This window comes from Clarias gariepinus, chromosome 5 (assembly GCF_024256425.1).
Source record: "Clarias gariepinus isolate MV-2021 ecotype Netherlands chromosome 5, CGAR_prim_01v2, whole genome shotgun sequence".
Lineage (NCBI taxonomy): Eukaryota > Metazoa > Chordata > Actinopteri > Siluriformes > Clariidae > Clarias > Clarias gariepinus.
Window position 1 is genome coordinate 36,448,430 of NC_071104.1, and position 21,687 is coordinate 36,470,116.

Genomic DNA, 21,687 nt, shown 5'->3' on the forward strand with positions numbered 1-21,687 from the left:
TATAGCACTTTAGTAGAAACAACAAGCCTAACTGTTATGCTTTATTAAAAGTAGTAATAATTTTATAAAACAGTTTTAGCAATTATATTAATAACCTTGTTAGTTGCATTTTACAAGCCTTATCTTTTTCTTATAAAAGTATGGTAAGAAATTCACAATTCATTTTTAGTAATTGTATTAGTAACTCCATAGTAGCACGTAATCATCTTTGCAGTGCTTTTTAAGTAACATGTAGTAGTATTTCAGTCCCTTTACACTAATAACTTCTAATTTATATCATTTTGCAGTTTCTACATATTTTCTGTCAGAAAGTCAGCTTTGACAAGTAGCAGTAGATTATAAATGCATGTATTTTGTGTTAGCATTACAGAAATTTGGATACATTAAAGGATAAAGAAAAAAAAACAAAGCTTTAATATTGCACAAATCCACTACTATAAGTTTATATTGAATAGAAGTCCAGTCCCAGCCCCCCCCGCCCCCCCCCCCCCCCGCTTTATTATGTGTGATTTCATGTTTGTGAACTCTTTAAACCTCCTTTTTTTTTTTTTTCTTTTTTACAGATGTTAACATCTCCTTGGGTGACATACTGACACCATCCAACATGTCTTTAATTACCTCTGAAAATGCCTCACGGATCCATGACTTGCAGATTCCTCTGGATAAGGTACAAAAACATTATTTTGCAGTGATATAAAAATGCATATAACATAATAAAAATGATATAAAAATGCATGCTGTAAAAATTGGACTTGTTCTGTGCTTTAAATAAAATAAGTTAATTTAAATTAAGTAAATTTAAATAAAACAACATTAAATATACTGTATATAAGAACGCAGTACTGTTATCTAAAAGTATTATCAATTTAGTTATTTTTGTAAGTACAGATAATCTTTCTGTATTACTCATTACAGTAATACCATTATAGCCCCTTTTAGTACCTTTACAGAAAATAAAACAGTAGAATTATAATAACTATATTACTAAATGCTACTATTTTAGTACTTTTATGTTAATGACCCTTAATCCTAACATTTAATAACTTATTGGACACGTTTAACTTTAATGTGGCTTTATAGTAACTTTACATGCATTATAATTATAATTATTTTATGATTGAAAATGTATTTTTATAGCAATATTGGTATTGCAGTTTATGTCAATTTGTAGCATGGTAAAAATATAATAAAGTATGTATCTATCTAAAAAAAAGTGAATTTCCCCACGGGGATGAATAAAGTATTATCTATCTATCTATCTATCTATCTATCTATCTATCTATCTATCTATCTATCTATCTATCTATCTATCCATCCATCCATCCATCCATCCATCCATCCATCCATCCATCCATCCATCATATACATAATACATCATTATATTCTATTGGCAAATATTTACTGCTTTCAGAAATAACTTGCTTAACCATCTACTAAAATGTTTTGACTTTTTTGTCTCAGGTACTTGTATTGTTCAATAGAGATGCCTTCTTGGAGTTCATGTGCATCAACAGGTCTTTCTGTGATAGCCAGCAGGTTGACATGATATATGAATGGATAGACCAAGAGAAAGTAGCTCTGCAGGTACATCTTTTACAACTATTTTTTTTTTTTGTTTTAGTTAAGCAAGCCTCTGGCTGACTACAGAAGACAGAGTTTACACATCAAGCTGAAAAGTTCTTTTCTTTTCTTTTCTTTTTTTTTTTTTTTTTTACCTAATTGATTTAATAAAAGTTTAGTGTGCAATCTGATTCAACATGTTTCACACTGTATTTCTACATTTGCCTTTTTTTTTTTATCTTTATACATTGTCTACCTTAAACTAATTATAACTAATAATTAATTCAAATATTGACCTAGTATTTTTATATTGTAGTTATACTTTTTTTTCCTATTTATTTTTTTGCCACCCCTGCCTAACGATTAGTTATCCCTGTCACACTTTCTACAAACTCAATTTCTTATTAATAATATACCTGTATAATATAATGCCGAGTAATCATTTCGAGAATCACTCTTTTTTAAATATATAGTTATGTAAAAGTTGCATTATTAATGCTCTTATAATGCACAACAGCCTATTTCTACACTCTGCCGCCTTCTAGAAATTCTGCAATATTTACATAAATAATGCTTTTATAAAAAACGGTGTATACTTTCTACAAATTCACTTTTTAAATCAATAATGTTTTTATGAAGCACTATGCATAGATCACTTTCCATTTTAAACTTTTACATTAATGCACGTTGCTAAAGCTGGTTCTAAAACACGACACACACATGCTCTGCATTGCTTCTTATCTATAAGAGCCCATCTGTTATCAGTACATAAAATCTCTGCGTGTTAGACATTGTCTGTCATAGATTTTTTACACAACTTTCTATGAGATTCATGCGATTGTAATTATTGTTTTATGAAGCTACAAAATAGATTTCCTTTAAACAGTGTGTACTCATAAATTCTGACAATAGAAGACTGGTGTAAATCTACAAGCATGACTTCAAGGCAAGATTTTTTATGGTGTTATTAATGACTTAAAGCTAACATTTTGTTGCTTTCATTGTCTGTTTAGGACTTGAAAGTCCAGATGTCTGATGCTTAGATAAGGTGTGAATTTGCTTGATTTATTAACAGATGCTGTTGGTCTGGAGTCAGTCTACAAATTCTCCAGAAGATCTTGCCTTCGCTAAAAACTTTCTGAGTAAATTGTTCGGAGGCTTTTCCTGGCCGGGATCTAATACAGGCTTCAACAGAAGTGACGGACAGCCAGAGACAATCCAGGAACAACTGTATGCTACTAAAATTCCACACATTTTAATATACTTATTACATTTAGATCATTTAAAATCTCTGGAATGTGATTTTTTTAAAGCTTTTACTGTGCAAGTGTCACAATTCCTGTCTGCTACAGTATGCACGCACGGACAAGTGTTACAATTATACAGCAACCAGATAGAGGTTGCACTGTTATGCTTTGATCAGTCTCATTTACTAGTTACAAAAATAAACTCTTGCCCGCGGTAACACGGAGCCCAAGTTACAGAATGTACGCTTTTCTTCCTATTAGTTACAGGTTAATATTACAAATTGTATTGTGCTGGCACAATGATATAGCAGGTAGTGTTGCTGCCCCACGTCTCCAGTGCCCCGGGTCTGTATGGAGTTTTGCATATTCGCTCTGTGTCCCTATTATTTTCTTGTGGCTTGTACAAAAACCCTCACTTTAAAATTCTCTTCGTCTAGATACAGTATAATATGTCCTCATGGCATCCTGTGAAACACTGGTGTCCCATTCATAGTGTATTTCTGCCCTCACATGCACTGTATTTTCCAGATCTATAAACAGCCTGACCAAGATGAAGTGCTGAAGTACTCTGGGGTTTAAATAACACCACAAATAATTCAGTAAAATTAAATTGGATTTGTATAGCTCTTTTAAAATTAGACATGGCTTCTAAGACGCGTAGCCCTCAAAGCTCAGAACATTTTAACCATTTTTTGTTTTACTATTTTTATTTTTTTTAATGAACATACACTATAAGGTTTAGGATTGTACAGAGTACAGTACAGAGTGACATATTCTGAGAGATGATATGATGATAATAGATGATATGATGAACTGATACAAACATGACGATCAAAAAATAATAAAGAGTCACATAGGCAAAGAAGTAACACAGATACAGATGATCACATGTTTTTATTGTTGTTTTCGTTTTTTTTTCATGACCAAAATAACAATAATAATCATAATAAATCATAATCATAATAATATGCTTATTTTGAGAACCTCACATATAAGATCAGGTGTACTTGGACAACATAGAATTTGTGTAATAGAACACGGGATTTTGTATTTTTACCTTTTTTTTAAAGTATTGATTGTCTTGATTTATGTTTCTTTGAATTCTAACATCATTTTACGAACTTTCTATATTTTGTGATTTCTGTTTAGATTCCTATTTGTTGGTAATACAGTAATGGACATGCTCAGTGGAACGGCAGGCTGGGATTACATTCAAACTCTATTCATGGGAGCTCATTCAGCCATGCAGTTTGCCACAGCAGTAATAGAGACAGAACTTGGTATTTAACTGCTTCATCCTCATAAAATATAATAAATATAATTTCTGTGTACAGGCAGTGTGTATGATTATATGGTCTGTTTTCGCAGCTCATATCAATCCACTGCTGAACAGTCAAGAGAATCTCCAGGTGACCATCGCGTCCTTCATACAGAATCAAACCATAATGGATGAGGGACCCTGGCTGGGTGTAAGGGAGAAGGTACACAAAGTGAACAACTTAAACTTTGGTTTATTCATTTGGCTGACACTTTTCTCTAATGAGATGTAGAGCTGACAGATAAAACCACAATCAAAACCCTTAAAGTGGCAACTTGCTTAAATTTAAACGTAATTTTCTGAAGTGTAGGAAAGCATCAACCATCGTCCTCTCAAACGATGGTTAATAAACAGCTGATTTTTGACCATGGAGAATGATCAGTCTTTGTATAAAGTAATGGAATAGGAAAACTCACTACCCAAGGCTCTTATGTGAAGGATTAGGGTTTCGAAATGTGTAAAAAAAAAAATGCTTGTATTTCTCTGGCAAAAAGTTTGGTTAAACAGGTTTAAACATAACAGTTCAAGGAATTTTCAGTTTAAAGAAGATTTGATCCTGAGGTTTGTCTGAACTCTTAGTTCGCAGAATTTGCTGTATGTAGCTTGAACTTCTTGTTCTGAGAATATTCTCTTTGTCATATCTTCGGAGAGTTTTTAGGGTTTCCACATTCTAATATATACATTAACTTTACTACAAATTTGTAACTGCATCATTATCGTCATATTTTCTTTTTCCACACAATGCTAGTTTTGTTAAAATGGTGTGTAAACAAAAAAGAATATTCAAATTTCATTTGAAAACCTTTTTCAAAACCACTTTTATATATTACTTACGTAAGTAAGAGACTGGTTTCACGTCCTTCAAAAGATATCATGAGTTATTTATGTAGATAAATATTCCGTTGTCTAAATAAATAAATATGGCTTTTTGGGAGGAATTATTTACTTGTATATGTTCAGTATATGACCTGTATAAGCCTGTAAATATGTATTTTATTTATTTAACTTGCAGCTGAATCATTTATCCAGTGTGTTCAACGGCACTTTAGTCTACAATGTCACACCCGGTGTGATCCTGACTGAATGGCACAGATTATACAGCACTTCAATAGAGTTCAGTGATGTCCTTGAGAACATTGTTGAGCTCATCCAAGGCAAACTTTTCAGTCAAATACCACAGAACTCCACTGTAGACTGGACTGAGATTCTCCTAAACAGGTCAGGAAACCTGCCGTAGTAAAAGTACTGAACAATTTCGATGCAATATGCGTTATTTATCAGTACTATAGAACATTGTACTTTATGCACCTTAGTGCTTTGGAGGACTTTGCAATGATGGGGTCAGCAGTTCAGAACAGCAGCCACTGGTCAACCATGGAGCCGTACTTCCAACTGGCATACTGGATCATGGCCTACCAACCTAATGTCACTGCACCACCAAACTGTGAGTGAGCTATCAAAATAAGTTTGATCTTTCAGAACGAAATAATGTGGTCACCATTGATAAATAATAATTAGCTATACATGCATACCTCTAGAGTACTTTTCATTCCTTAAATTATAATGATTTATACAATACCTTTATGCAATTTTTTCTATTTTTTTTCTCGGTCTTCCTGAAGCTGTTGATATACTAAACTACTTATAAAATCTTAACATGTTTTAAAAACAGAGGCAACTCCAAATAAACATCACGTCCACCAATTTTGGCACAGCTTGGTGTTTTTTTCCGCCATCTCATAGACACCTGTTTCCAATCTGTAGTTATTTTTAGGTCTTTCAGATGTTTTATTGCAAAAAATTTGCCATTCTGTTCTGGACACCTGCTTGCCTGGAAGTGCAAAGACATCAAGGCAAAAGCAGACTTTCATACCCATAACATGTTTTGCCACAGCAAGGCTATGCGACAAGACAAGACCAACAACATAAAGATCTAAACATTTTTTCAACATTAATCATCCTAAAGCTAGACATATTTTTCATATTGCAGCTCTTTTTCTCTGTAACTTATTACGTACTGACAAGAACAGAAATCTTCTCCTGGCCAGTCTGGTTATTGTTGATTTTACATAGTTGCTATAAAAGTAATCCATGCACTTAACAGAGTTCTACAGGCCACTTGTCCATTCCTGCTATCAACTGTGCACAACCTTTAAATATATATTGGAACTGAGGATGTCCTGCATTCCATCGGCTGGGTATTATATAAGGATGTAGGGTTAAGGGCCTTACGCAGGTGATATTTAAAAAAATAAATAAATAAATTTAACACATAAAAAAAATTCAGAATTTTTTATGAATATCAGCCAATCTGCTTTTTTCATGTTATAAAAAATGTTCAGATTATTCAAGGACGAAAAAATTACTTCCAGATAAAACTAGTAGACCAAGTGATGTGAAACGATTGTTCATGTTCTTAATGACAGTTTGTTGAAAGTATTTATTGATCTAAAAATATTTTGCTTTTTACATTTACCCAGGCACTTTTACCCCAAATGCTACTATCTGTGATACTGGATTTACATGGGATAAGTTTATTCCATTGGCTGGATCTCTACATCAGGAAATCCATGAGAATCCAGCAGCTCTTCTGAGGTAGTAGAACTTTAAAACCTTTCTACGCTACAGTGGTATTTCATTTATTTCTGCCCATTTCTCCTGCTACCTCTGGATATTTCAGCCACAATATCACATTTATGGTTGTAATAACTGAACAGTATTGGATCTTATAATGAATGTATGCCAAACTGAGTCAATATTAAGACATATATCTATATTTTTTAATTTTCTTTTTCACTGCATTTAGACCAATCCAGGGTGCAGTGTCCCTGTTTAAAGGCATCATAATGGACACCTATATGAATCATCTACAGGAGTTTCTCAACACCACTGAAGCGGATCTTGCTGGGGCAGTACCGCAAAACCTCTCATTGCACCTCACTGATTTGGTCAACCACAACCTACCACTTATTTCGAATATCACTGTCATGGAAGAGTTAGGTGAAGATATTTTGCTTGCCATGTTGAATGACACATTGGAAGCCTTTGGCCTGGGACAGTTAGGGGTTTTATGGTCAGGGGATTTGAAGTACAATGAACCCAACTCTGTAGTTATGAATATCCTCCAACTGTTGAGCCCAGAGTCCATTCAGACATTTAACAATGAAGGACACTTTGCAGTTCTGTTTGCCATCTTGCATGAACTTGGAGAACGTTTGGCCCCTGAGCAGCAGATCCAACTGGAAGGTGTTCTCAACAATACAAATGCTCTGTTTGAAGATCTAGCATTGTGCACTGCTAATGGCCAAGACTGCTTGTCTGATGTTTCACAGCTATTCCAGATACTATCTTTACTTGATGAAATGATACCAGCGGGAGATGGCAATTTCTCCATGGGGCCAATTGAGAGCAATATGACTTGGTCTGTTGCTAGTCATATTCTTTCCCTTCTCCTGCCATGGAACATGTCACAGCCTTCTTCATGGACAATGGACAACGTCAGTGAGATCATCAATCTCCTTGAGCAGTTATCCGCTTCATCAAATCTCAGCATTAGCGCTATTCAAGAAGAACTTGAAGCCTTAAATATTACAAATTTAGGACAATTTATAAATCTATCGGAAGCTTCTTCTCTATCTCTGCTACTTTCAAAGCTCATGGAGCATGGCAACATGTCACAATGCCTAAATCCTCTGCTTAATGACTCAGCATCTTATATTGGTTCCACAGCGCCAAAATGCACAGTCCAGATTATTGAGGGGTTAATTGATTTTCTTCAGGGCATACCCATGCTTAATGGCTTACATGCAAATCTTACATTCATACTCAATATGGTACTTGATGAAGCAATAGAGCTACGTAACATCTCTAGCCTAGAAAGTGAGCTGCCTGAACTGACAGAAAAACTCTTGTTGGCATTCTCAAAGAACCCTAAACTCAATACTGTAGTTATAAACATCATCCAGCTGTTGAGCCCAGAGTCAATTCAGCTGCTTTACAATGAGGGGAAATTTGCAGTGCTGGGTGCCATCTTGAGTGAACTTGGAGAACTCTTTGCAGATGCAAAGCAAATTAATTTGGAAGGGTTTCTCAATCAGACGCATGCTCTATTTGAGCAGTTGGAATTGTGTGCAGAGAGTGGTCAGGACTGTCTGTCTGGAGTATCACAGATTTTTCAAACACTATGTTTACTTGATGAAATGATACCAGCAGGTGAATATGGCAATTTCTCCATGAGGCAAATTGAGAGCAATATGACTTTGCCAGTTGCTGGTCACATTCTTTCCCTTTTCCTATCATGGAACATGTCAGAATCGTCTAACCATACAATGGACAATGTTAGCAAGATACTTCATCTTCTTGAACATTTGTCTGGCTTACCCAATCTCAATATTAGTACTATTCAGGAAGCCCACCAAGCCCAAGCCTTAAACTGCACAGATTTTGATTTAGAACAATATTCATTATCTCTGCTCCTTTCAAAGCTCAAGGAGCTTGTCAACATCTCACAATGCCTGGACCCAACACCTCATAACAGTTCGATGCTACCAGAATGCAACATGCAGATTATTGAGGGGGCATTTGATTTTCTTCAGGCCATACCCCTGTTAGAAGACTGCAGTATAAATCTTACATCAATACTTCATATGGTATTCGATGAAGCAATGGATCTACGGAACATCTCTAGTCTAGAAAGTGATCTACCCGAAGTGACAGAAGAACTCTTGTTAGCATTTTCAAACAATACTCAAGTCAACACTGTGGTTATGAACATCATCCAAATGTTGAGTCCAAAGTCAATTCATATGCTTTACAGTGAGGGGAAATTTGCAGTGCTGGGTGCTATCTTGGGTGAACTTGGAGAACTCTTTGCAGATGAAACGCAAATCAATTTGGAAGCTTTTCTCAATCAGACGCATGCTCTATTTGAGCAATTGGCATTGTGCACAGAGAGTGATCAGGACTGTCTGTCTGGAGTGTCACAGATTTTTCAAACACTATGTTTACTTGATGAAATGATACCAGCAGGTGAATATGGCAATTTCTCCATGAGGCCAATTGAGAGCAATATGACTTTGTCTGTTGCTGGGCACATTCTTTCCCTTTTCCTATCATGGAACAAATCAGAATCTTCTAACTATACAATGAACAATATTAGCGAGATCCTTCATCTCCTTGAACAGTTGTCTGACTTACCCAATCTCAACATTAGTACTATTCAGGAAGCCCACCAAGCCTTAAACTGCACAGATTTTGATTTAGAACAATATTCATTATCTCTGCTCCTTTCGCAGCTCATGGAACTTGTCAACATCTCACAATGCCTGGATCCTCTGCTTCAGGACCCAACATCTCATAACGGTTCAATGCTGCCAGAGTGTAACATGCAGATTATTATGGGGGTATTTAATTTTCTTCAGGCCATGCCCATGTTAGGAGACTGCAGTATAAATCTTACATCAATACTTAATATGGTATTTGATGAAGCAATGGATCTACGGAACATCTCTAGTCTAGAACGTGATCTGCCTGAAGTGGCAGAAGAACTCTTGTTAGCGTTCTCAAACAACCCTCAAATCAACACTGTGGTTATGAACATCATCCAACTGTTAAGCCCAAAGTCCATTCAGATGCTTCACAGTGAGAGTAAATTTGCTGTGCTCGGTGCCATCTTGCATGAACTTGGAGAACACTTTGCAGATGAGAAGCAAATCAATTTAGAAGGATTTCTTAATCAGACACATGCTCTATTTGAGCAATTGGCATTGTGTGCCGAGAGTGATCAGGACTGTCTCACTGGAGTGTCACAGATTTTTGAAACACTATGTTCACTTGATGAAATGATACTAGTGGAAGAAGGTGGTAATTTCTCCATGACTCCAATTGAGAGCAATATGACTTTGTCTGTTGCTGGTCACATTCTTTCCCTTTTCCTATCATGGAACAAATCAGAATCTTCTAACTATACAATGAACAACATTAGCAACATCCTTCATCTCTTTGAACAGCTCTCTGGCTTACCCAATCCCAACATTAGTACCATTCAGGAAGCCCACCAAGCAATAAACTGCACAGATTTTGATTTAGAGAAATATTCATTATCTCTGCTACTTTTAAAGCTCAAGGAGCTTGTCAACATCTCACAATGCCTGGATCCTCTGCCCCAGGACCCAACATCTTATAACGGTTCACTGCTGCCAGAGTGTAACATGCAGATTATTATGGGGGTATTTGATTTTCTTCAGGCCATACCCATGTTAGAAGACTGCAGTACAAACCTTACATTGATATTTAAAATGATATTTGATGAAGCACTGGAGATACAGAACATCTCTAGTCTAAAAAGTGAGCTGCCTGGACTGACTGAAAAACTCTTGTTGGCGTTCTCTAATAATACTCAAGTCAACACTGTGGTAATAAACATCATTCAAATGTTGAGCCCAAAGTCCATTCACATGCTTCAAACTGAGGGAAATTTTTCAGTGATGGATACTGTCTTGCGTGAACTTGGGGAACTCTTGGGTGGTGAGCAGCAAATCAATTTAGAAGGCTTTCTCAATCAGACACATGCTTTATTTGAAGAGTTGACATTGTGTGCACAGAGTGGCCAGACCTGTCTGTCTGAAGTGTCAGAAATTTTCCAGGTACTCTCTTTACTTGATGAAATGATCGTAGAAGAAGAACTCGGCAATTTCACCATGTTGCCTATTCAGAACAATATGACTTTGTCTGTTGTGGGTCACATTCTTTCCCTTCTACTACCATGGAACATGTCAGAACTTTCTAAATATCCAATGTCCAATGTCAGTGAGATCATCCATATCCTCGAGCAATTATTTTCTTCACCAAACTTAAGCATTAACAGCATTCGAGAAGGCCTCCAAGCTTTAAATCTGACTGGTTTTGATTTTGAACAATTTACAAATTTGTCAGAGATCTCTTCCTTATCTTTGCCACTTTCAAAACTTATGGACTTTTCTACCACCTCACAGTGCCTGAACCATCTTCCTCAGGATCCTAAATTCAATACAACCTCGACAGTGCCAGAATGCACAATGGAAATTATTGAGGGATTAATCGATTTACTTCAGGCCATACCTATGTATGAAGGCTTCAAGACTAATCTTACATCTACTTTAAATATAATATATGATGAAGCAATGACATTAAGGAACATTTCTAACCAACAGTCTGATCCACTTGAAGTCACAGAGGAAGTCTTAGGGAAAATTCTGGAAAGTATCAGAATGAAACTAGAAAATCTAAATGTGGAAAATGTGTCCCTGATTGAAATGGACCTCGATACCCTGAAGGGACTTTTGAAGGTAGTGTTTGATGATGAATACCGCTATCCTTACTACATGATCAATACTACACTGATGACACAGCAGTCCTATGCCCAGAAGATGTATACTGACATCATCTTGTGGTACCTACAAAATCTGGAGAATGCCACCAATGACAGTATGTTCAGTGAGATTTTTGAACGATTTATCATCATGACAGAAAAGATGGCCACAGCCAGCGCTGCTCAATCAAATTTCTCCACACTGGTGTCCAATCAGATCCAAGATTTAATTGGTCATGTTCAACCTCCATTAAACAGTGAAGATCTGAGTGTCATACGTAATGCAATAGTATCTATAATGGAAGGCCACGTACAGTTGATAAGGGTGAACCTTGATTTCCAACAGACCTTGTACGATTTCTTGGGGTTACAAACTAACATGAGTTTTCCTGCTGATGTTGAAGCCGAGATCCAAAACTACTTCAACTTGATGGAAAATTGGATCATGAACCCACAACTCATGCTCGTCTTTAGCCAAATATTAGGGTGGAACAAAACTTTAACTGATTTCAGAACTCCAGCTATGGACCTTGAACAAATGATTCAGGCCTTGGCTCCAATGCTTTCACCAGAGGAACAGGTATATATCAACAAAACTGAGCAAATCTTACAGCCTCTGAACTATATCTTGGAGCTAGGCCAAACAGACAATGGTCTCCAGAGTGAAAACTTTACTGAAGCCATCATGGACACTATAAGAATGATGTTGGAGAATGTATTCAATTACGCTAATACAACATACACAGATGAAAATGTTGCTGATGTTTTCTACAACTTAATTCAACTGCTGCAGAACCCTAATATCAGCAAACCTCAGGAGCATATGACAGAAATTGTGGGTGTGATAGAAAGCTTCATCGGTAGCTTTGATCCAGATTTGGCTGAAGCGCTGTCTCCTAACATACAGAACCTCATAACATATGTAAACACGTTCTCGAGCCCAGGTGGACCTCCCCAGTGGCATGAAGTGTAAGTAAATTAATTAGTCTGCTTAAAAAATACAAGCTAATTTTTTTTTATTAAGTGAAACATTTTACATGATACTTCATTCCCTTGAGAAAAGTAAGTTTAAGGAATTGGGATTTACACATGATGGCTATATCTTAGCCAAAAAGTTATGAATTTCATTTCAGCCAGGGCATAATAACACACACTTACATGAACATAGCATGGCAGGTGTTATACTGTATGTCACATACTGTCATTGAGGCATTACTTTGTTTAGACTTTCATAACTTTCTAAAGATAATAACTTTCATTTCATTGGAACAGCCAACAATTAGACTCATCATAAGGTTGAATTAACCACATCTTTTTAACTGTCATGCGTTCTCGTTGTGGCTTTACCATTTTTTTTTGCCCCCAAAATATGCTAAAAATTATATTAATTTATTTAATCATTAATGGTCAAAATTTATTTTAACCCTGCATCATAAGACCAACGATAATGCCCTAAACATACCACGGGAAATCTTGCACTCTGACCTGCTTTTTAAATTGTGCTATTGTTGGCATGTTTCCTGCCATATAATTGCAGCCTATCCTATGGCAATTATAACTAATTGCTCTATAGTGCGATTATTCTGGCCCTGACTTTATGACAACTTATTTATAGGACCTGGCATGTTCAAAATATGTTGTAAACAATCACCATGATAGCTATCACGTGTGGGATTAGTGAATGAGTGGAATCTATAATATTTTGATGGGAGAGGTTTGAATAAATGGCTATAATCTGTAAGAGCCTCTTAAAGGAGTGGTTATAATTAAGGAATATCACAAAATAGGGAGTGTTGGATGTACAGTAGCATGACTGTAATGTAGTCGTATTCATGAGACAACCTCGAGTGTGATACTGCTTTTATTTATAAGTTTTACAAACACCATTTATTATTAACAGATTATAATTTAGTTAGCTTTGTAGCTCAAATAAAACATCGTAAGGGTTTAAGGGAAAATTTGGAATGACTTATAAGTAGTTATTAAATAGGGCGCGTTTTGTTTATGATGACAATATCCGATGTGTTTTTTTTTTTGCTAAAAGTGCTTCTGTGACTTGTTTTAAATGTGGGTTCCTCCTCAGTAGTGATGACCGTACTGACCTACTTTCACCCATTCTGCAATAGACAGTAATCACAGTGTAATTAACGATTGTTGAACAACTGGGGGTAAAATATATAGTTAAATGTCACAAGAGATGGTGTGCTAGATATAAATGTGATGGCACAGCCCAGATTTTATTTAACAAAACAAAACAGTATCCTCGAGTATGAGATTACTCGGTCAGAACTAACAGTTGTTTAATGTCAATAGTTTAAACAGTGACCTACCTGACGTAGAGTATATCACTGGGCATTAGCTGTAATACAAAACTCTTTCCATTTTTAATGACATGTTTATGGCATGATTACTGTATGTCAGTCTTATGACATGGGTTAAAACATAAGCATTATTATTATTTACCAGTTTTTTTAATGGGTTAAAACTATCGTATTTATTGTCTCTGTTGAGTGACACAATGTACAGATAAAAACCTATTAATTTTTTTTTAATTCATTAAAGATATGTGAATGCACCAGAACTCTAAATGCAATTTAAATGCAAGCACTTTCATTTTTTATTTTCTAATATAATGTAAATATGTTTATTTCAGCATTGTGGACATAATGGAGGAAATCCAGAACTCTCTTCCCTCCAATAGCACTGCCAAACCCTACATATCCTCCATACTGAATATCACAAACTACATTCTTGGCAACAAGCGAGGTACTGTCTGTTCTTTTAGTATAAATACATATTGTAAATGCTCAATTCTCTTGCATTAATTAAAATAAAACACAATTGGGTGCAAAAGTTTGCACACCCTCAGGACAATATAAATAGTACAATGCAACTTCACTCAGGTCTTTCTTTTTTAATCACAAAAAGTGCAAAATGTTTAGAGTAAATAAAGATTCATAATGATTCAAAAGTTTGCACCCCAATATTCTGCCATGGTTTAGATGACATCTCAAGATTGAGAGTGCCAATCAATCAATCAATCAATCAATCAAACAATCAATCAATCAATCAATCAATCAATCAATAACAAAAAAACAAGCAAAAACAAACAGATGATGAAACAAATCATCACAAACCCAAACAAATAGATTCTACTTCTCTTCCCACCAAATTATATATTTGATTTTGCTATTTGTTGTCATGCTAAAGAGTAAAACCACATTATCTACTATTTTTTTTATTACACATTCCAAAATAGTCTTTTAAAAATATTAATAAAATAGATGTTCTTTCTTTCGTTCTTTCTTTCTTTTTTCTTTCTTTCGTTCTTTCTTTCTTATTTTATTGCTTAATTCCTGTCCGTATGTTTATTTCACTCAGAAAACACAAGTTTGTGGGCCAGCATAGCAGAACTAAATCTCGACAACCTGGATAATGTCACACAACAGGTGAGGCTGTTCTATTTATTTTTCCATTGACAGAGAAAAGCAATGTGCTTATGCACGGTCACATGGTTCACACTGTTTCCAGACAACATTACAAACAGTGAGTCACTGAGCTGGCATGTCAATCTTATTCCATCACACCTGGGTCACACCAATAAGTTCCCTATTTGTTGGCAGATTCCGAGTCAACCCTGGTATGGTACAGCAGGATGACATTTAGGAAATAAAAAAACAAGCGCTTGTGGGCATGCTGTTATAAAAAAAAATAATCAACAATGGCAAGATGTAATGGCATGGGGTTCCTGTTTCCTGCTTTTGTACCATAAATTCAATGCATTAAAAAAAAGTTACAGCTTTATCTTTAATAATAACAAAGCACTGACACAGGAGACTCCTTCTGTAAGTGTTAAGTGAACATCTCTTGTATGCAGAGTCGCCACTGTAAATGTCCATGTGAACAACTGTTACTATAGAAATTACTGCATTAATATGAATTCACAAAAGATTTAAAATACATATAACACATTATTTACATAATTACAGCCAATTCACACTTTCTTTCTCACAGACATATTAACCTTCTTTTTCTGCCACAGCTTCCCGATCTCATGGATTTCATTCTCCCTCTCCTCACTGACCACCAGGGAATGGGTTTGACCCCTGAATCTATTAGTGCTTTAACAGAATATGTCCCAATACTCCTCCAGATCTTCTCAGGAGCACCTGACCAGCTCATGTTTCAGAGGTAAACTATTAATAAAGTTATAATTTTAGTCCCTATATGTATAAAACCCAGCTTAACTCCTTGTTGCGTTTTCTTAACAGACTGGAAAATGTGACGACTGCGCTTCTGTCAAACCTGATGAGCACACCAGCAGGGGACACTCTATATATCGGCCTGGATATCATCAGAAATGTCACAGCGTCCATGGTGCAAAATGTACAAGGTCAAACCGGTAAGACAACAGACCTGTAATGAACACCGTGCAAAAAGGACATGATCACTAAGAGCTAATTAAATAGTCCATATTGGCATATATTAGGCATAATTTTATATTACATTAATCAGCATTGACAAAAGCTGGTGTATGTAACATTAACAAAATGAGAATATAAATGAGTACATATAAATTAAAGCACATTATGGAGTGTGTTGTTTCTCCTACCACTACGGCAAATCACAAATACTAATGTGTATTAATTAATTACGGTAAAAACTAATTACATTTTAATTTACTTACACATTATTTGAGAATATAGAGCACTGTGCAAAAGTATTGAGCCCCCTCTTTACTTAATGAATCTACTGTAGATTAAATTAAAGTAATTGAAACAAATGTTTTTACTGTTTTAAAGTCCTTTTAGTAAACAATTTCTTAAAACTACATGAAAAATAAAACATTACCTTGGTGCAGCTTGAACCCCTGAGTTTTACAAAGCACTGACACTGGAGACTCCTTCCAGATGTTAAACAAACATTGTTACAGAACCTTTCACTACATTAATAACCAGAAGTCTTTCTTTATTAAATAACAGTAATTGAAAAAAAAAAATTTTTTTATATATATATATATATTACCTTTATTAAGTTACAGATGCTCCTGTATAGACAGAAGGACCTTTTAGAATAAACATATTGAATATTAATATAAATATGAATTATATACAATACAATATAAAAATATAAAATTTAATATACAAAAAAAAATCTTTCCCACTGTCTGACCAATCAGAATTCAAGAGCACTGTGTTATAAAATTTTAATTAATTTATTTATAAATTTTATGAATTAAAAAATAATTAATTGATGTCATTGATGTCACTACACATTCACAGTTTGTTCACAGAATTAAATCGTACCAGTTATAAAACGTTTACCGGTTGGACATTGTGAGACAATAGACTAACAAGAGTCTTGACTTTTCCTCATCAGAGCTCTACTCCAGCCTGTCAGTTTTGTTGTCAGATGTTTTTGCTGCTGTGAACTCCACCGATGTTCCTCTCCTCAATGACGCACTGCTACAGGCTTTACAGTCCTCTATAGATGTCGCATTTCAGGTTGGAGCCGCATTCCGTTCTTCTTGAGTTGCTCTTAAGTGGTTTTTTTTTTTTGTTTGCTGCACAAAAGTTTAAACAAAAGGTCTGTTGTATGGTCTTTGAAAAATAAGCCATCCATAGGAGTCTTTGACATGACATGTGGGTCTGTATGGAATTTTAAACCCTTCAGTAATCTTAGTTCTTTCTTACACTGTTTAGGAATGTACAGAAACTCGCCGGCCATTTAGTGTTGGCCAAAACACAGCATTGGTGCAGATTTTATTTATTTTTTATGTTATACATATAATACAGAAAACTGTGTGTTAAAAAGCTATTTCTAAAGTTTATGTAACATGGAAGAGACCGATCTCGCTTCCCGAAAACTTTTAAGTTACTAACTTCAGCCATTTAGGAGAGATGATTTTATATAAGCCCCAAAGATTACCATTTTTCAGCGTTATACTATCTCGCTTAAACAATAATAATCATTTAAAAAGCAAATTATTTTTATTTCTTTATGAGTATTGATACTAAAATTGGTAAAAGCTTCTAGAAGCATGTGTCCTATAAAATTGTTGCTTAAATTGTTTTTAAGGGTAACTTCCCATTGCAATATCTTAACAATTTTGCATATTTTAGAATAAGACACTTTTTCAGGTTTATGTCATTTCATGTGAAAAAATCGTTTCATCAAAGTTCCATCTGAATGCCGATTAAGATCATTGAAAGATTCCTAAAAGTTATGGTCACTACACAAAGGGGCATGAAATTGTATTTAGCAAAAGTGTTTCCTTTTATCTGATATAAATAAATATAAATGTGAGGCATTTAAAAAAATTAATCAGGAGATAAGAAGTATTTATTATATGTTATAAGAACCTTCTAAAAATTTACTTTTTTATCTACCGTAAGTGAGACACCTTCAGCACTGATACCTTGTTTTGACCTGCCGAATTTAAAAGCTGCTTAATTTCTGAACAATTTATTTATTAGTGATAATATTGTTATATCACTAAGCTTCTACTAACTACTTGGTTTGATCCTTGATTTGTAACGACATTCGACTTTCCTTAGTCTGGACCCAAAACTCACTATACAGATCACAGTAATATCCCTTACAGCAAACTTTAATTAGAGCAAACTAAAAATTAGTTTACTGCATACATTTACAGCATTTGTCAGACATCCTTATCCAGAACGACTTACACTTCTTATCATATCTTATTGTGCATCTGAGCAGTGGAGGGTTGAGGGCCTCGATCAAGGGCCCAACAGTGGCAACTTGGTGGTGCTAATGTTTGAACCTGGGACCTTTCTATTAGTAGTCCAGCACCTTAACCAGTGATCCCTGTTACACTTCCACAGCATGAGAACTGATCAGATACTGTAGAAACAACTATGGCACCGTGATGAAAGGGTGTGACTGGAGAATAACTTTTGCATAAAAACAGACTACAGAAAGTTTTACATGATAAGTGTTAGTCGTTACTGTACACCGCATTCTGTCTTCTTCTCCTGAGACAAGAAAATGTAAGAGTTGATCAGGAAATGCACCATTCGTAAACTTTTCTGTGCCAAGAACACATTTTAATATAAACACCATGCCATCATGCCAACCCAAACAAAACAAAAACAAAACAACAAACAGACAAAAAAATACATTTTAAATCTGCTTATTATAACACATTTTCCCACATTCCTGTGAATGAGCTGTTACAGTAAATAAAGCTAGAAATGATAATGTGATAATAAAGTGATTAATGCATCAACATATTTAAATTACAATAAAATAAGGGCTAACTTTCATTATGTGAATGAAACAAATTAGTAAATAATGTTAAATAACTCTTAAATAATGGCAGGAATTCATATGTTTATGGTCAAGGGTTCATCAGACACTCGTGACCCTGTGTACAGTAAGTAAGCAGTATAGAAGATGAATTAAGATGAATGAGACGTTTATGCTGAATGCTTAATTTTAAATTCAGTACATTTACAAACTTAATTTTTGTAGGGAAATAGACAGAATACCAATATATAAAAGTTACCCAAGGCCAACTGTAAACTTAAAAGATTTCAGACTTTAGACTGTAATCAAATGTGAAACAAGTGGTAACACACCAATAAAAGGACAAAGGGTGAAGATGTGGACTAAAATAAAAAACATGTGATGATGATGATGATGATGATGATGATGTGGTGACCCCTGCAGGCTCCTGAAAGCTGCAACATGCTGAATTGCACTGAAGTGAGTAACATCTGGGAGCGGGTGACTGAGGCAGGAGGGCTGAACATCAGTCTGTTTACATCCTGGCATCACAATTATCTCCTTCCATTACTCAAAATGAACAACACCTACCAGTATCATCCAGCAGTCTTTAATACAACAGTAAGACTTACACACACACTCACCTTTACTCTGATCTCGCTAACTAAAATCCGGTGAAACCACTTGCTTTTAGAAGTCACCTAATTAGTAAATGTTCACCTGTGTGTAATTTAACTCCATAAATCTGACCTTTATGAAAGAGTGGCAAGAAGAAAGCCATTATTGAAAGAAAGCCATAAAAAGTCCTGTTTGCAGTTCCACATGGCTTGGAAACTGGACTTCTTATGACTTTCTTTCACCAAAAGCCACTCTTCCATATAGACCAGACGAAATGCGGAAAGGTTCAAGGGGTATGAATACTTTTGCACGGCACTGTAGAGGTTTTATGACTCTTTACCATGCCGGACTCATATGCAGAGCCGTGGCATTCCCATGACGTGTCATGTCATCTTCATGCAGGTGTCACATACCTGTGCTGTTAAACAAAAGAATACAACATTGTCTGGAGATGTGTCACATGACTTTAAGAATGAATTTGGAAAATTATACCCATTTAAAGCAGCTTTCTGCATGCTTACCATTTTTGATGCCAGAAGAAAAGCCACATCATTCATTTATCTGTTTAGAAGTAAAGTATCTGATATATTAAAATTAACTATTGAGTCTCCTTCTCTTTGCCTTAAGGAAAAATGACACCATATCAATGATTATACTTTCAATCTTTAAATTTTTAAAAAAAAAATCAGTTGGGGTTGTACAGTTACCATAGAAACAATTATGTATTGGAATGAAAGTACTGACGTGCATTAACCATGCTTATGAAAACTAATCCACAAATGAAGAGAACCAGTCAAGTCACCCTAACTGCAAGTATTACTGTATACTGTGTGGTTTGGCCACTAGGTTGCACTGTATATATATAAATTCCAATTTTATTTTATTTTTTACGCTTTGCATGTGGTTTTGCACTCTTCTGTCTTCTAACTGCTGTGCATGTTATGCGCAGGATGTGGATCCTCAGTGGGTTGATGCTACAGTTGCGGAGATCGTGAGCTCACTAGAGGCGTTTCACTCAGCCAGTTTTAATGAGTCTCTGGCCATGCAACATCTGTCACAAAGCCTGGTGGAGTACTTCAACCAGTCTTTCTCAGCAGCAGGAAATCTATCTGACTGGAGTGACCTGCTCTCCCAGCTACAGAGGTGATTAAATGATAAAGAAAAGCACATGTGGGTCTTTAAATGCAAGTTCACACCATTTACCAGGGGCATATCTGATAAGTAAGGAGTACAACACTGCATCGACCTGTTGGAGGGAAATAATCAAGGACGTAGTGGTGTAGTAAGGAGATGACTTTTTAAATTTTGCTATAATGGCGTGTCCTATAATATTTAATTTCGACCATTGCGATCCCAGCGTGAAAAAAATGGAGTTCGGATATAGTTAGTCTTATGTAATTTAAAGTGTATAATGTGCAGTTTCCTGCGTATGAGCTGTTACTATAAAAAAGTTCTATACTTCTGTACTATAAAAACATAATGAGTGCTTTAATATAAACTAATTCTTTATATAACAGCCAGAAGCAACTGTGGTGAACTTGCAGTGGTATAAAGAAAACTTGTGAAATATCAAAATTGCAAATTCAACAGCATTGTGTTGGAAAAGACCTAAAAGACTCAATGGAACAAAACAAAACTGTCCTATTATTATTAACAGTGATGAAGTCTTTCATTAATTAACTCCACGTATGTAAGGGGCAGAGGAAAGTGCATGGCGGTTAAACAAGCAGCATAATAGGAATACATGATTGGATTTTCAAAGTAATATGGACAACATTTGCTCAAATTCCAAAGCAAATACACACCTAGGTTTATGAAACACGACAGTGAGAAATAATGATATTTTCCATTGCGTTCGATTTGATTCCTTACCTTAAACCTGGACTTAACAGATAAAGGGAGTTTTATTTACTTATTATTTACTTATTTTGGGGATTATCTGTGTCTTGCTGCTCTTATATTGATTTTGCTTCCTGTACACCTTCCAGTAATAAACTAAGTGGTGATAACAAACACATTAAGGGCATGTTGGCAAATTGATGAAGCCAAAATGCAGAAGGATTATACGATAAACATAGACCACTGACCACAGGAGAAATTCTTCTTTCCCCCTTCTCCAAGTCTATAACAATAAAGATGGTACTAAACTTACTTGTGAACATTCTACAGGTCCATACACAATCCTTCATATACTCTCATGAAGGGTCACAATTAGATAGGTAAATGTTGGGAGCATAACTAAAGGTTTTGTGGCCATTCAAAACCTAATAGAATGGGACCCCATTCCTGATGAAACCAGGAATTTAATTTTTAAGGCCCCCCTGTCACTCAGGGTGCTTGGAATT

General features: G+C 35.4%; 1 protein-coding gene across 1 annotated transcript in view; it reads left to right on the top strand.

The window, feature by feature from the left end:
• The window catches only part of abca12 (ATP-binding cassette, sub-family A (ABC1), member 12), a 92,396-nt gene that overhangs the window by 18,242 nt on the left and 52,467 nt on the right, over nt 1-21,687 (top strand). Inside the window, exons 10-25 of the mRNA XM_053496982.1 lie at nt 564-667; nt 1,462-1,584; nt 2,636-2,790; nt 3,957-4,087; nt 4,176-4,288; nt 5,138-5,343; nt 5,439-5,569; nt 6,606-6,720; nt 6,932-12,442; nt 14,127-14,239; nt 14,855-14,922; nt 15,516-15,664; nt 15,745-15,875; nt 16,853-16,977; nt 19,169-19,345; nt 20,292-20,485. Of these exons, the coding sequence (XP_053352957.1) occupies nt 564-667; nt 1,462-1,584; nt 2,636-2,790; nt 3,957-4,087; nt 4,176-4,288; nt 5,138-5,343; nt 5,439-5,569; nt 6,606-6,720; nt 6,932-12,442; nt 14,127-14,239; nt 14,855-14,922; nt 15,516-15,664; nt 15,745-15,875; nt 16,853-16,977; nt 19,169-19,345; nt 20,292-20,485 (7,546 nt within the window). The remainder of the gene's footprint in view (nt 1-563; nt 668-1,461; nt 1,585-2,635; nt 2,791-3,956; nt 4,088-4,175; nt 4,289-5,137; nt 5,344-5,438; nt 5,570-6,605; nt 6,721-6,931; nt 12,443-14,126; nt 14,240-14,854; nt 14,923-15,515; nt 15,665-15,744; nt 15,876-16,852; nt 16,978-19,168; nt 19,346-20,291; nt 20,486-21,687) is intronic.